This window comes from Branchiostoma lanceolatum, chromosome 3 (assembly GCF_035083965.1).
Source record: "Branchiostoma lanceolatum isolate klBraLanc5 chromosome 3, klBraLanc5.hap2, whole genome shotgun sequence".
Lineage (NCBI taxonomy): Eukaryota > Metazoa > Chordata > Leptocardii > Amphioxiformes > Branchiostomatidae > Branchiostoma > Branchiostoma lanceolatum.
In genome coordinates, this window is record NC_089724.1 from 15,310,919 (window position 1) to 15,326,476 (window position 15,558).

Genomic DNA, 15,558 nt, shown 5'->3' on the forward strand with positions numbered 1-15,558 from the left:
ACGCTTGGTTGGGGCCACGAGAGACAAGAACAAGCAATCTTGGCACGAACCGTGCAGGGGTGACGCCTGGAGCGTCAATCTTATCCACCTCTGGCATCGCTTGGAAGAGTTCTAGTCGATAGCATGTGTGTTACTAACGCATACTTATATATGGGTATGGCAAACACGCTAAGTAAGATAAAGACAACAAACTTGTACTTGTTGATTGCCACCACTTCTGACTGAGAGCAAACAAAATCCACAAAAATACCGACTGACAGTTCTGTAGCTTGTTTTCCAGACGACATTGCTCTGTTCTAATTTTGGTCCTCCACATATAACCACGTCGCAGAAAGTCTGTCTCCCCCCTCCCCCCTTCGAAGAAAAAGTCAAATAAGAAACCTTCTCTACGGAAAAATCTCATGGTTGGCATGACGTATAGCTTGTCACTTAACAACACGATATGCGTCCGCTTTTGAAAACAAGTTTGGTGTAATCGGTTTGAGAGAGGCGATTAATGAGGGAATGTGAGGCGACGAATAACTCATTCATTTTACGTTACCCGGGAGCCGAGACCACCGATGCGCACTCCGTGGGACTGAGTTAAGGTCGGCTCGAGTTTTTATCTTTGAGACTTATAAACGGGTTTGTACGGCAGTTATATAGCCGTTTGTCATATCAGCTTGGGCAAGAATACTCAGTATACGATGTATGAAATATGCACCGGTCAACTGAAAACCAGAAACGGGTAGTTGGCTAAAGGGATGGTTGCTCAAGTCGCGTCGCAGTTCACGGTTTCAGTGAAAGCTGTGCGCGGAAAACTGTAATGGGGACATGGGAGAGACTATACCTTGCACGCTGCCCACAGGACACGTTGAAAGAACGGTATTTGTAAAGCAAGTCGTATTGAACACGCCTTGAAATCCATTGTCTGCAAAGCCTGTAGGACACGGCCCAGAAATATAGGACACAAATGTGTGCACGCTCCAGAAAAATAGGACACACCTCGGTCACATGCCGTATCTACCTGAAATCAGGTCACACTGCAAACCTTTAACACATCACTCACCGGCTACAGATGACTCACTGTAAACTATGTAGATCATTTCACATAAGTCTCATCTGAAACAAAACTTATCAAAGTTATAGAGAACGTGAGAATTAAAAGAAGAATACAGTGGCCACGGAAATGAAGAATGAATTGAAACGCATGAATTCGTCACGTGTAGACATAAGGCTGGAGCTGAAATGGCACAGTATAGTATGCAGTAGGTTCAGAAAGACAACGTAACGACTTTAGATTGTGCCTTTGTGTAATTTTAAAGCAAAGCAAACCATTGTTTTCAATTAAAGCGAGGATGAGAAATGACACTTACGCCCCACCCGTCGCACGTTCGGATGTGGTACTTGTAATACTACCAACACGACATGCATATTAAGTACAGAACACTGGTTGTTTTAAGCTTGTACAAGGGGAAATCCTACAAAGGTCCCGACCTTACCACACGAATTATGTTCTTAGATAAACGCATTGCTGTATCGATCTGTTATTGTCACACTTCATTATCGATATGACCCGGCTCGTGTCAAAACAAAGGCACGAAATGACTGTTTTTCTATTGATTTTTCCGATATTAATGGTTGGCGGGTAATCATCATGGTAATATATAAAGTTTTTAAGTATCACCCCTGAGCGCCTTTAATACGGGGGGATTTTGGTGACAAAACATAGTAGACATGTCAATCTGTTACCATCGAAATTTCAAATGTACTAATACCGATTCACTCGGAATGATTTTTCATGTCTGTGAGTCTACTAGTGTGGCCCAAAGTTTCGAGTGATGTTCTTTTTTGTACATTTATATAAGTCATTGTTGTCATTTTCCAGACGTAAATTTTTTCATTCATTCATCTATCTATCTATTTATCTATCTATCTATCCATTCTCTTATTTCTATTCGTTCATTCCCTTTCTTCAATTTAATTCACTCTTAATTCATTCATTCGTTCGTTCTTTCATTCTTTCAGTCATTCTGCCATTATAGCCAGTCTTTGCCACTCTAAAAAGCAGTTCGGAACATCACAGACGGACATCAAAAATCTTTGTTAAAAATACACTTTGTGCCTCCCTGAAAAATCTTTCCCGGTGAATTTCAAAGTGGACAGATGTTTCCAACAAGTAGATAATCCCCCTAGATAGATTTTAAACCTTACGTCTGTGTCGTTGCATCACCCGACATGCACCCGAAGTGTAAACCTCCATATCTGTGCGTTTGTGCGGTGTTTTCCTCCATTGTTTGTCACATCCACAGACGGTGTGTTTACACACGAAAGAAGTCTGTCACAAAGCTTTCAAACATCACCGTTTCCCCTTTCTCTGTGTTTGACCGTTAACACAGCGCGTTATAAATGACCGTAGATGGTACTGTCCGTCGGTCCTGTTTGTTTTAGTGAAGTACAAAGCGCTACGCTCGTGTCCGAGTCTGAAGGGTTCGGAGGCGGGTTGCTCGTGGCGATGTGAAGTACGGGACAATGTAAATGTTAAGTGTAAAGTAGTCGGTAAAGAGTCTGGTACATTATGACTATATATGTGACAAATATAGCGCAGCTTCACGCTGAGCGTTGGCAACTCGTCCTTTTCTCGAGACCCATCACACATATCCGCGCCTCTAAGCATAGAACTGATATGACACGTATATACGCGTAGTAAGCACGGCAGTTTTGTTTCGAAAATGTGTTATGTAGCTAGTATTTTTTGGGTCATTTTTGACAGAACATAGATGGACATTGTCTTAAACAAAACTAGAATCTAAACCTTCATAAAAGTTATACAAAGTCTTCTGTACAGGAAACACATAGAAATTGAGGTACGCATATGTAAATAACAGGTGTAAAAGATTTGTCCCTAATCCTTCCCTAATCCTTGCAATTTCAAGTCCATGTTGTAACACTTCTATAGAGATGTTCCAACCTGTGTGTGCCCCCCTCCCCCCCGACAAAACCTGTTCTAGAGACCTTCTACGATCGGTCATGGCCAGCTGTGGCGCTGACATCCTCCGGCGCCGCTTGTGGGCTAACCAAACACATCAGAGTGTGTGTAGACTACGCCGATGAACATATAATAACGTTGTTGTGTGCGGCCTTCCAAAAAACACCGTACACTCGTTCTCTTGAAAAACACAGTTTGGGTGTTCCCGGTCTAGAAAGTGTTTGTTCCGAGTGCTACCGCGGTTGCCATGGCAACGCGAGAGCCTCCCGTCGCCGCCTCCTCTGAGAGCAGTTGGTGGTTGATGATGAGGCTCTTATTAATCTGCACAGCATTTTTCGAGTACTTCGTGACCGCACGCTCAGCGTCCGGTCACAATGGGAATATTTCTGAATGGGACAACAACCGGTACTTTTTACCTGAGTGCTGCCAACAAAAGTTAAAGTTCTTTGAAAATAAAATCTTCAGAAGAATTTCTACAAAGCTCTGCACCCAAAAGCAGATTTTGCTCGCCAACATCATATGAGATATATTTTCAGTTCTTTTTTTTCTTCAAAATTTGGTCTACGAATGTACATACCGTTTGTTGCGTCAAAGGATGAAAAGTTGAATATTCCGGATGATTTGTATAGATGACATGTCCGTTCAACAAAAACGTCATACCCGAAAATTTCCTTTTAAACCGCCTTGTTCTCACAGCCAACCCTCACATACGTGTCACCAAAAGTCGTACTCAGGCTACACTATCTTATAACCACATCAAAACCGTATGCCCGGTGTTTGCACATGTGCGCCGCTATGGCGAGAGGTGGGGGGCATAATTGCCCATCAACTCCGTGACCCCGACTCAAACGAGCTCGTGGGAGGTGCAGGTAGGGGGCAACACGACTTAAATTTAGACATTCTATACTTCATCTTTCGTTTGTGGGGTAGTTTATTTGGGTTCATTGTTCGGTGTTTTACACCTTCTTGAAAAAGAATTTCCCTAACTATACATACCGTGTCTTTGTACATAGTCATTTGTAGAGTAGGTTAGTTACCAGTTTTATTGCCATACGTTGTATCATATGCAGTCGTTGAGCAATAAAGTGATTGTACATGTATAGTTTGTTGTATTTCTTTTGAGGCAGGTGACTGGTAGTATGACGAAAACATTCTTGGACCTTCTACTCTCAGACGGTAATGCAATACAACCTCGCCAAGGTGAAAAAAAAATTACGTATCAACAAAGAAATGTACACAAGGAGGAAGATATACATATGACGACATCGAATTATGTATTCATAACTTGGCCTCATTCTCAATTCTTATTTTTGAACAGCATGGGCAAAATCTGGTAGGACATAGTGGTAGTCTGAAAAATCATACTTTTTATCTTAAGATTTATTATCCCCCCCCCACACTTTCCTGTATATATTTTCTGAACCTTTTTTCGAGTGATTTATGATTTGTCCATTTTTTCCAAGCCTATTGTAGCTAATACTGGGGACGAAGAAACTATCCAAAATCCGCTGAGTACTAAAGTACACTTTCCATATCGTCTCGCAATCATATTGGCGATTTATTCCGAATTGATTACATAATGAGTTCAAAATGGTTAAATTATACTGATTAATGACACTAATGACTGGTTAAACTCCAGACAGAGTGATAACGACAATCTGTGCTCTTTAACTATAAAAGCAGTCGTTCCGAGATAATTTCTTTATGTTTGAAAAGCCGAAAGATAACAAAAGACTCGGGTGTATAAAGGTGAAGAGTACAATCATCTCGCGGCGCGTTAATCGACAAGCTGTTGTCGCGCGACACGCAGTCTTATCTGTGTCATCAGGTACTCAATTCTTGAAGAACACGGGAGGATCGGCTATAATTGGTTTTACATTTGTTTAGGTAAACACAGGGGGAATACAGCCAGACGATGACGACAGATGTGTGTATGTGTGTGTGTGGTGGAGGAGGCCGAGGGGGCAAGTTTGTCGGGTGCAGAACTAAGGGACCGGTGTCATACGTCGTCACGTGCGATTGTCGTACGATCGCACCGGGGGTATTATCAGGATAGTCGTGCATGCGTCGTACAAACTTCATCTGTCTTGTAACGGAAAATGCTGTCTTAGGTCTTAGTGTCAGTGGTTGGCTGTCACAGTCTGCTTGAACTCTACGGCATCAAAATACCGCGTGCACCCGAGTCTTTTTTATCTTTCGGCCAAGAAGAGAGTCTAAAATTAGTGACCCTGCAAGTAGTTCTTTAATTTTCAGTGTTTAAGTTTGACAAACTTCATGTTTATCAAAACATCATTGTATACTATTAAAGACAGATATACATATATGTACAGTATAATGATAGGTACAAACCAACGTTTATGAGGGCATGGTGCTTTATAGTAAGACTTTTTTAAGTCACACTCCTTTGCATTAATAGGTGTCCGAACTTTTTTCATATACAATTGAGTATGTTATACGATCCATATTTTTATAAGTACTAAAACTGCACGTGCTATGAAAGAAAGGCTTGCTGAAAACTTCTTATACGAGATGTCCGAGAAAAGAGTCGCAGGACACCGAAAACTACTCTGAACGTTTCGTCATCGATTTGGCGAATTTGAGCCAGTTAAGGCCGTTATGTTTCGGTCGTTAAGAACACACTTGGCGTGCTGTCCGCCCCAATCCCAACACAAGGGGAGAGAATAGCTCTATTGCGCAGGTAAGTGTTCTATAATGGGCTGGGACAGGTGAGTAAACCGTAAGCGAGTGAGGACCGATTCTTAAATCGCTAACAAGTACTTCATTGCAGGCCTGTACTGTATGTAACCCACTTAGAGACACAAGCGGATCTAGTTTTAATAGGGTTCCGCTGAGGTCTTTCTCGTCGGTTTTTAGTGAAGCGTCTTGCATCAGGATTCAGAAAGAGTTGAGGGTCGAGGCCGTGGAGTTAGCTCAAAGTTTGCCGCGCAGACGACACTGCCACGCGCACACAGATCCGCGGCTTGATCGGGTTAACCATGTCTCGTGTCAGCGCACACCAAAGCAATCGGCCGGCAATTCGTCGTCTCGCGTTTCCCCTTCAAACCAAAAAGGTTTTTCTTATTCTGAAGAGTGGCGTTTTACCTGTTCACACAGGATTAAAGTTTTGGTAACTTTGGTTTACCTTGTACCGCGGTAATGTTTGGAGTAATCGGCGGGAAATGTTATGCTTGCAGGGCGCATTAACGCCCAACAGTGCGGCAGACCAAGAGAGTTGTTTGGCTTAACACAAAGTCAAGGGTTTGGAAGCCTTCACCAAGCAATGATCACAAGTCTGTCCGTATGACTCATAAATTGGTCTATTTTCAACACGGGACAAAAACTTTCAAACGCCGCTGTGTCAACGTCGGTAGCAGCAACGTTCTTGAGTTGGGCTGTTATTCAAATAGTTTGCTTCCTAGCTTAATGGACCTAAGTTGGGTAAGAAAAAGATCACAACTTGCCATTGAATTCAGCGTAACCGAGTCTTCATTTTCGTAATGTATACTAACTTCCAAAGCGTTCAGCGAGACGATACTTATCCAGTTTTGTTAACAATACATTCGAGGGTTCAATAACAAATATCAAAGTATCTCCTCTTGCAAATAATTCACATATTTGGGAGATTTCTACTATTTCTTCAGCAACCATCTGCTATTCCATAGCTATTACCTTACATCTAGACTAGATTGGTAAATGAAGCTATCCATTTCACATGAACGCTGTGTTAGTACGCACTTAGTTTCTTTACGTTTCCCACTTGCAAAACCTGACTAGTTTGCATTTCTCTAAATCTGCATTTTGATTTACAAACGCTAGAGGTCCGCCATGCAGTGTCCACTTCAGACCGCTCAAAAAAAAAAAATAACCAAGAGGCAAAGCCAGAGAGCGGCCTAAACCGCAAAAGTTGTGCCATTTCTAGAATTGACAAGACTCACAAGGGTCTCGAAAGAATGTAGTTCCTTGGAAATACTGGTGTCTTTAATTTCGTGTGCGCAGTGGTCGATAGATGACGTAATGCGTCAGTGGGGATGTCTGGCGGAATTCTGATGTACTGTTAGACAGTTGCTGATGGAAATACTGATCTGAGAGTTATCAAACGTCTCAGATAAACAAAACATTGCATGGGGACAAATCCAGTCAAATACACTTCTCTGTCCTTTTAGCTCCTTAAGATTTTTCAAGATCTTTATCGGCATTATCTTAAACCCGAACTTTATAGACTCCACTCGGGGAGCGGATGAATACTGTGTTATGCTTCGTCTGGAACTGCACGCCGGAAAGACAGTTATGATTGTCGTCGATTACTGGAGATCTACGAGACATTTCAAAATAGAAGGCCTGGCACACAAACCACAACACTCTGCCTCAGGCCGCTGGTTCTTGGTCAACTCACGAGTCGGAGTAAGGTCAAAGTTCGGGATTCTCTCTCTCTCTCTCTCTCTCTCTCTCTCTCTCTCTCTCTCTCTAAGGTAAATTCGTTATTGGGATATTGTTAGGAAAGGAAACGTGGCACCTTCCAAAAATAGCAAAGTGTACTCCTAGTATCTGTATCTGTACAGCCGGTTATCATAGAACTGTTCGGTCGCTAAGGAAATGAAACCGGAATGGACACAACCTAACATACTGTATCGTGAGTCATACTCAGCATACCAACATACGAAGCTGGTCGAAGGGTGGTTATACCAGACCTTCAAGCGGCGTCCGGGAAGAGTTAGAACGGCAAGTTAAGTGCAATTGAATGTGAAACAATAGCGACTGTAGTACAGTTCTGTAGTACATTGTACGTGTGTAATACTTTGGAAACGTATTTTCACGGTATCTTTTCTATATGTTTCTGCGCATTACGCATCAGCCATATGTCTTTCTCTTTAGAGAACTTCAAAGTTTGACAGTTTGTATATGTTTTCATAATAATATTTCCAATACACCTTCTGACAATCCTATCATGTACTTTGCTCGAAGAGTCCTGCAGATGACACAATGCTTTAAGAGTATCATCCTCTTACAGACAATGATTATTGCAGATAACTTTTAAAGAATAAGACGTACACTCAATCTACTAAATCGTCCATCTATTGTCAAATGTAAAGCCTACTTCTAGATACAAAGATCAGGACAAAAAAACTGGAAGCCACAATGACAGAAATTTTTGGGAGGCATCTGAAATGTCGAGATAGACATGTACAATCATATATTCACAATGTATCAAAGTACATATTCAACAAAAAGTAGTCATACAATCATGTAGTTCATGAGATACAAATTGTACTATTTAGATCAAAATTGGAATGAAATTGCTTATAATGGTAAAAACCTGCATCAATAACATTTCATAAATCTCAAATTCAGTTACACAGTTTATAACAGTGTATTGCACATCCAAGCAAAATGGAACAGTATATATTTTTTAGCAACTATTGCACTTGGGTGATGAACAGCTAGCAAATATAATACAAACTTGCAGCCACCATTATACTTGTCTAGCACGTATAGGTGTACAAATGATTCCCACAAAACTGCTAATACCCCGAAAGATAAACACAGTTAGTCTAGCAACATCATTTTTTCTTCTTTCTAGAGCCAAGAATGATTTCATCAAGAAAAGATAGATTGTCCTCCTGGTCTTTTTCTCGAGCGGAACCTACACTTAATCCTTCTTCATGCATCTTTCTTGAACTGTAGCTTGCAGCTTGTCCACAAGTATTCCTCCTTTCAGTCCCCTCTATGATGTTATCTAGAAATGACAGACTTCCATCTGAAGCTAAGAAGTGGCTTTCATCATTCTTTGAGCCATTCAATTCCAGGTCAGACTTTTCCCTTTTCTTTTTTCCACTCACAATACTGTCAAGAAACGAGAGCCTATCTATACTTTGGACATGTTTACTTTCTTGTTGTGTTTTAGGATTTTTCGTCCAAGGGCTTCTGTCGTTGCACACTATTGGGTTACCTCCAGATGAGTGAGAGGTATCTAGCTCACTATCCACTACTGAACTGTCTTTTCTCCATTCACTTCTCTTGGAATAGATGATAGAATCTAGGAAGGGCTCCTCTGACACATCCTCTACACCATATCTGTGCTGCACAGATTCTTCTTTCTTTTCAACTCGCTTCTCTCCAAAAATGGAATCTAGGAAAGAGAAGTCAGTATCGGTGGCCTTCTTCTTCATAACTGTAGTAATTTTTTGATCAGCAGATCTAGAGAAAGGTGAGATTTGGGGATCTCCATTTCGTGCTGTAGTCCTTGCTTCTTGGTCAGTTCTCTCTTGAACTCCAGGCAAGGTTGAACGACTGACAGTTTCCTGAGCCTCGGGGCTAATGTCATTTTCTTGTCCTCTGGACTTGGACTCCACATTTCTATGTAATGATTAACATATTACAGTTAAAAATGAATCAGTGAAAAGTAATTAAAAAAACTGTATGAGGAAAAGGTTGTTAAGTATTACGCAGACTGTACCTTGTTCTGATGGGTTTCGGATTTCTCAACATGCGCTTTCTTCTTCCTGTGGTGAAGATGTCGTCAAGTAGTTGTGTCACCTCCATGTCAACTTTGACCTCTGTACTTGTTTCATCTTTGACCTTGGCATCATCTTTAATACCTGTAAGAAGAATAAAAATGATAAGTTGTATTCATGTCAAACCACTACTTTTTGCGTGCAAAAGATAACGTCACTAAGTATACGTAGAGAACAGTTTAATAGATTTAAATCATGACAATCTATTTGTCCTTTCTTCAGTTATCATCTTCCCAAAAGTTCTGACAAACTACCCCTGCATTTCCAAGACAAAGTTGCTAGGGGAACAAAACTATACAATTTCATCTCAGCTCCAAAACTATCTACCAACCTAAAAATCAAAACCATAGCATGTCCAATACAAGACAAAACAAGTACTACTGCAGTACTAGGGAAAGCTTCGAGTATGTAATGATTATATAAATATAATCATCACAATAAATGTTTAAATGTATATGTCTGAATCCTGGCTACCCACCTTCTGTAACACAGGCTTGTCCCTCAGAAGCACCTTTCTTTGTCTCTCTCTCTGCAGAATCTCCATGATTTTGATATGTCTGGAAGATATCTTCTTCTTCCTGCCTTTCATTGAATGACTGATCCCCAGCCTGTGTGTGAATGTGTAAAAGTTAAGACATACTGAATATCAAAAACTGATTAACCATAAATTTTGTTCATTCTGTCCAAAATATGTGCTAAATACATAATTAGGATCAATCACTTTGCCAATCACACTCATTATATATAATTGACAACAGATTTTTCACTCACTTAGGTGATACCTTGTAGTATTTGACTTTCACATTTCATCAGAAATTCCTTTTTGAGTCAAAGACAAAAAGATGACTTGCTATTCTCTGATGAAGACATAAAGCATCTATTGAAGTGAAAGAATCTAACAGTATGCATTCAACACTCATTGATAGCATACCTTTTGTAATATCTGTTCTGCCATTTGCACCAGTTCTGCCTCACTCATGCAGTATTCGATCCTGTTAGCTTGAGTTGAGCTCTTGCGCTTCTTTTTTCGAGGAGAAATAGAAAGTTCTTTTATTTCAGCATCTTCTGGTGACCTCTTCTTTTCCGTCTTGGCCAACATCCAGGCTGGAATGGTTCTTTTTGTCTTGGAGGAGGAAGATGCCAAAGGAGCAATTTTTTTCTCTAGAAAGAAAATATATACAGTATCACATAGTTGTAATCATAAAAGAAAGTTATATTTCCTTTGTCCATTCTAACCAGCAACTGATAACAATCATGTATGGTATAATCATAGATTTACATTTAGTTTAATAAACTTCTCCCTGCTGCCTAATGCTGTAACCAATAGAGAATTGGTAGCAAAATAGCTACTTCTTTTAGAATATACACTCGGAGTAATAGACGAACCAGACCTTATGGAGTAAGGTTGCCATACTTACCATTGATAGTAGATGTGCTAGTTTCTTGTCTGTTCTCTTGATGATCTGTTTTGGGTTGTATTACCACAGGTCTACCACACATCTCCTCTATCTTGCTCCTTGGCTCTGCTAACATCGATGCGTTGTCCCTGTACAAACCCTGCACTTTCTCCAACACGGACACGTCTTTGAAGCACACCCCGTGCACCCTCCCACAACCCTCCATGTTCTTCGTGATGTAACAGACTTGGGGGGCAGAAGAGGTACCCTCTCCTAGTTCACAGTGTTTCAGGGCTTCCTGGTACAGAGGGATGGATGGTGGGGGTGCAGGTGTGTCTGGTGTCACCAGCTTCATGGACTGTAGTGTTGCGGGGATTTCTGTATTCATAGACTTTGGTACCAATAGTACCTACAGATGAAAAGAAATATTTGCTGAAACAATCAAGTTCTGTAACACTGAGATTTTAGTCTTATGATTGAGCACTAGTAAGCCTTTTTGCAACTTAAATCTCCTGACACAACTGGGCAATCTTGTATTAAGTATCATCAGCTGCTTCCAACATCAAAGTAACTTGTAAAATCATGTACATGAAGCACCATGACAGCTGAGAGTTTCTGGATTAGTTATACTAGCTCTGAAGAGATTTTTACATTTCTAAATGCAATACAAGACGAAAGTGTTGTACCATTCTGGGCCGTGCCACAAGCCTGTCTCCATTGATGTTCCTCATCCCTACAGCTTCAGCACTCCTTCTGTGGTTGGACGACTGCCAAATATACAGACTGGACTGAAAACATTGAAACAAAGACTTGATCACGAGTGCGCATCTACATCTACTTTGAGAGATAAAGTTTTAAAGACGAAGGCCACAAAAACATCATTGGAAAGTGATGATCATTGGAAAGTAATGGTGATCAAAATTGAAGGGCAAGCTATGAATGACTATTAGTATTCATTAATGAAATCCATCGGAAGCAGTGATAACATACATGTACAGAGTAATCATGGTCATGGTATAAAAGTTTATTTCTGGTTGGGGACTAAGCATTAATTTGATAACATACAGTACGAGGGACCAAAATACTGGGTGCATATGCAAGTTGTTGTGCACACAAAATTGGAGCAGTGCACCTAATGTTTCATGGTGCACATAGATACATGTACAATGTATGTTTAAGGTAACATAGGTAAAGGTACTATTGCACACTAGTATTCAGCATATTATTGACACATTAGTGTCAGAAAAAATAATAAAACCTGTATTACTTCCTTCAAATTTTGAAGTTAGCTACAGAACTCAAGCTTCAAGTTCTGACAAGAGGCAGTATGGTTTGTATGAAGGTTTTGCTGATATTCTACTTTATCTTTTCTGTGCTCCTCAATGTTTAGTTTACGTGCACCAGTACCTATTCCCAAAAACTGAAACCTGGGTACAGTGTTACCTGATGGAATAGGTTGAGGTGGTGCCTTAGTTGTAACCATGCCAACAAGCCTGGCTCTGGGGGACGACTGAACAGTCCTGAGGATCCGGCATCAGCGATTTGTGCAAAATACAGCACATTCTCTGTAAACTGGAGAATATGAGGTTGGGGATTAAGGGAGTAATGATGTTGGCAAAATGAAGAGCCACAAGCCTCTTATACTTATCATAGAATAATGATACATATCATTAGTTTTACATCCATGTACAACATGTAGTGCTAAGCAACCTTCCTTTTTCTATAATATTAGAAATCATATTACTTATTATAAGGGAGCTGCGTAAGAAACACATATAAATGAAATTTAACCTTTCCCACAAGCTGCTTTGTATACATTTACTAGACTGTTGGACAGGTTCTTCCATCCTGTGTGAGGAAGTTACAGACCTCTTGACACAATGATGTCATCACAGATTTCAGGTGGATGGTCTGTTGGCTACTGGTGCTTCCATGTGTACCTGTTAGGATGGAGTGAGGCATTAAAATTGTATGTTAGAAATTATCTACAAAATTTCAGGAACACATTTTCAGAATCTCCAAAATTGCTACGATCTAGCCATGCTTTCACATTAGCACATTGTTTTGAAAGCGTTGATCTTGATAATTCATATGCTTACCTGACAGGTTGTTTTGTCCGTCCACAATGACCACAATGTGACCACAGGGGTTGGCCTCTGTCCACAGCTGAAGAACGTCCAGTAAGCTGTCCCTCAGGACCAGTCTTCCTCCTGTGGACTGTACCATTGCCTCCCACTGTACAAGTAAGCACGGAACCTCAAACTGGAAGGCAAAAATGGATTATCAAAAATCTCAGTTACATTGAGTATCAGCAATGAGTTTTACTTAGACAATGCATAATGTATATCATCCTGATATCTTAGAAACATTTAATTTCAAGGGCAGACCTGTAACTTAACTGTACCGTAAACTCATTTATTTTCACGGGGGTTCCAATTCGCAGTAGGAGTGGCAAGGATGTTTTTGCAGAGTTTTAATTTTGCAGTCGAAACAATACTGTAGCACAAACACACACTCACACCAGGAAAATAAAACCACTGTGAACATTACAGGATTTACAGTGTTGAAAGCACCAGTAAAGAAAATTGTAGGAAATTGACTTTGTGCCATTTCTATGGACATTAGAAATTGCAATGTTCTTTGACAGATATAATACAGGCAAAAGAAGCCTATAATTTATTTGCACAATATATGATATTAGTAATTTACCTTGTAGTGTGTCTGACAAGCCAGCTGTGTGTAGACCTCATCTATTGACAGACCCTCTGCCTCTGCCGGTGGTACTGTAATATAATATTGGGAAGTTGTATTTCATACTGTAGTATAAAACTTTTTATTGGTTAGAGGTACTCTCCTAGTAATTGCTTTTGATATCATCGAGAGTAGATTTTTACTTTCTCTAAACAGTACTGAACAACATGCATTGCATATTAATCATATACATGATATAGCATATTCAGTATACAGGGGTTTTTCTAGAAAAATTAAACAAGAGGGAGCACACACATGCGAGGGAGTGAATTCTATGTATTTATGGATGAATCGATTGCTGAGTGAAGGCTGTATGCTAGATATTAAGCTAAAATCTAAATTCAACAAGGGGGCGCTGGGCTGAAACAAGAGGGTGCAGCGCCCCTATTTCCTGATTTAGATGAACCCCTGGTATAATAGAACAATTTGCTTCTGAAATGGGCGATACACTTTGTTTCCGGCAGACCCATACCTGGTCGCTCGACCCCTCTCTGCCAACAATTCTCATCAAACCAGGCATCGATCTTGGCATCCACTTGCTTCCAGTTGACCTGTGGCCCTTGACCTTTGGCCCCCAGAGTTGCCCACTCCCTGGCCCAGTTCAGCTGCAGTTTGTCCTGCGGGTGAAACTTGAGGCACCTGATGCTCTTGCCAGGAGTTTTACAGCTGATGAGTTTTATGTAGGACATCCGGGTGTTTCGGGACCAGTTTTCATCGTCGATTACGACTTTCTTCCCCTGTAGAAAAAATAAATGAATGGATTAATTAAGTGATTGACATTGTGGCAAAAGAAATTTACAATTGCCGAGATCTGGTTGACGACATGGTCAATAGACTCAACGTTAACACCATTATTAATACAACTTCGCACACAAAGTGAAAGAGATATTGATCCAGTTTAGCTCACTGAAGAGCCTTTCTTCCACTGGTCCTGACAGAGAAGACAGACGATATGTACAGTTTTTGCAGGTTCATTGTAAGGGGAAATTCCCCTAGCTCTTTTTGACAAGCACAATGAGCAGTGGACCATGGCTTAAGGTCCCGTCCTAAGGGCTGCAACCCTTTCCAGTAGTGCGCCTGTCACGTGAGCGACACAGACAAGATTCGAAATCACAGCTTCTAGTTCCAGGGGCAGGGCCGCTAACCACTGGACTACGCACACTACTGAACTTGGCTCACAATTTCATAAGCCAGAACACTAGCCTGGGTTACACAATCTCTCAGTAGATGAGGACTGGTTGGTAATCCTTTAAATGGCCAACAATAGTGAGAAGCTTATTAGGTTATCATATTATACATCTCACCTCTCTCAGCAACCCCACTGCTCTCATGGCGACCTGTCGTAGAGACAAGGTCTGGTCCTCCTGGAACAGTTCCTGTGCTGACAGCCTGACATGGCTGGATGACAGATGTTGTTTGTAGTGGGAGGACTTTCCCTATAAAGAACACATTGTGGAACAGATCTATCTTAGTATCTACACTCAGCACAAAAGCTCGTAAAAATAACTTTAATTAATCAGCGTTCAGTTACTTCATCAATTTTACAACTATTTATCATTGGAAAGCTTCTTTTACAGTTACACCCTTTACAACTTTTTGTGTTGTTTAAAGCTCCACCCCTGAGGCTTCGCCAAAAACTCTTCCTTTGTCATAGTCCTTGGTCTTAATCAAGACCTTATGTTGTCTAGTACCTATATTATGTTGCAGTTTGTAGCATGATAAAGAAAGATCGAAACCCAACGTCGTCATGAATAAGACCTACCAATTTCAACAAAAAGAATACATGGAAAACAACCGAATTATACACCTACCACTAAAGGAGGACCGTAAAACAAAACAACATCTGCATCCTCCATGTCAAAATTTCACAACTCTCCGCGACAACAAATTTGACCCTTAACCTCTGTCAAAAGGCCTTGTCAAACGCTCT

General features: G+C 40.7%; 1 protein-coding gene across 1 annotated transcript; it reads right to left on the reverse strand.

The window, feature by feature from the left end:
* Positions 1-8,025: 8,025 nt before the first annotated feature.
* On the reverse strand, positions 8,026-15,553 carry LOC136430544 (uncharacterized). Its single transcript, XM_066421255.1, has 13 exons — positions 15,440-15,553; positions 14,933-15,064; positions 14,101-14,365; positions 13,587-13,660; positions 12,977-13,139; positions 12,747-12,817; positions 12,321-12,449; positions 11,564-11,665; positions 10,899-11,286; positions 10,412-10,641; positions 9,959-10,088; positions 9,423-9,564; positions 8,026-9,322 (listed from the first exon to the last, which is right to left on the reverse strand). Exons 1-13 carry the CDS (start codon positions 15,482-15,484, stop codon positions 8,527-8,529), a joined length of 2,667 nt encoding a protein of 888 aa, XP_066277352.1. The 5' UTR covers positions 15,485-15,553; the 3' UTR covers positions 8,026-8,526.
* Between the last annotated feature and the right edge of the window lie 5 nt (positions 15,554-15,558).

Excerpts from the sequence above, each read along its gene's own strand:
- LOC136430544 (XM_066421255.1), bottom strand. The coding sequence starts at position 15,484 with ATGGAGGATGCAGATGTTGTTTTGTTTTACGGTCCTCCTTTAGTG. Across the intron at positions 14,366-14,932 it reads CAGTGGGGTTGCTGAGAGAG|GGGAAGAAAGTCGTAATCGA; the intron begins GTGAGATGTATA and ends TTTTTTCTACAG. Across the intron at positions 12,818-12,976 it reads CGGACAAAACAACCTGTCAG|GTACACATGGAAGCACCAGT; the intron begins GTAAGCATATGA and ends CCATCCTAACAG.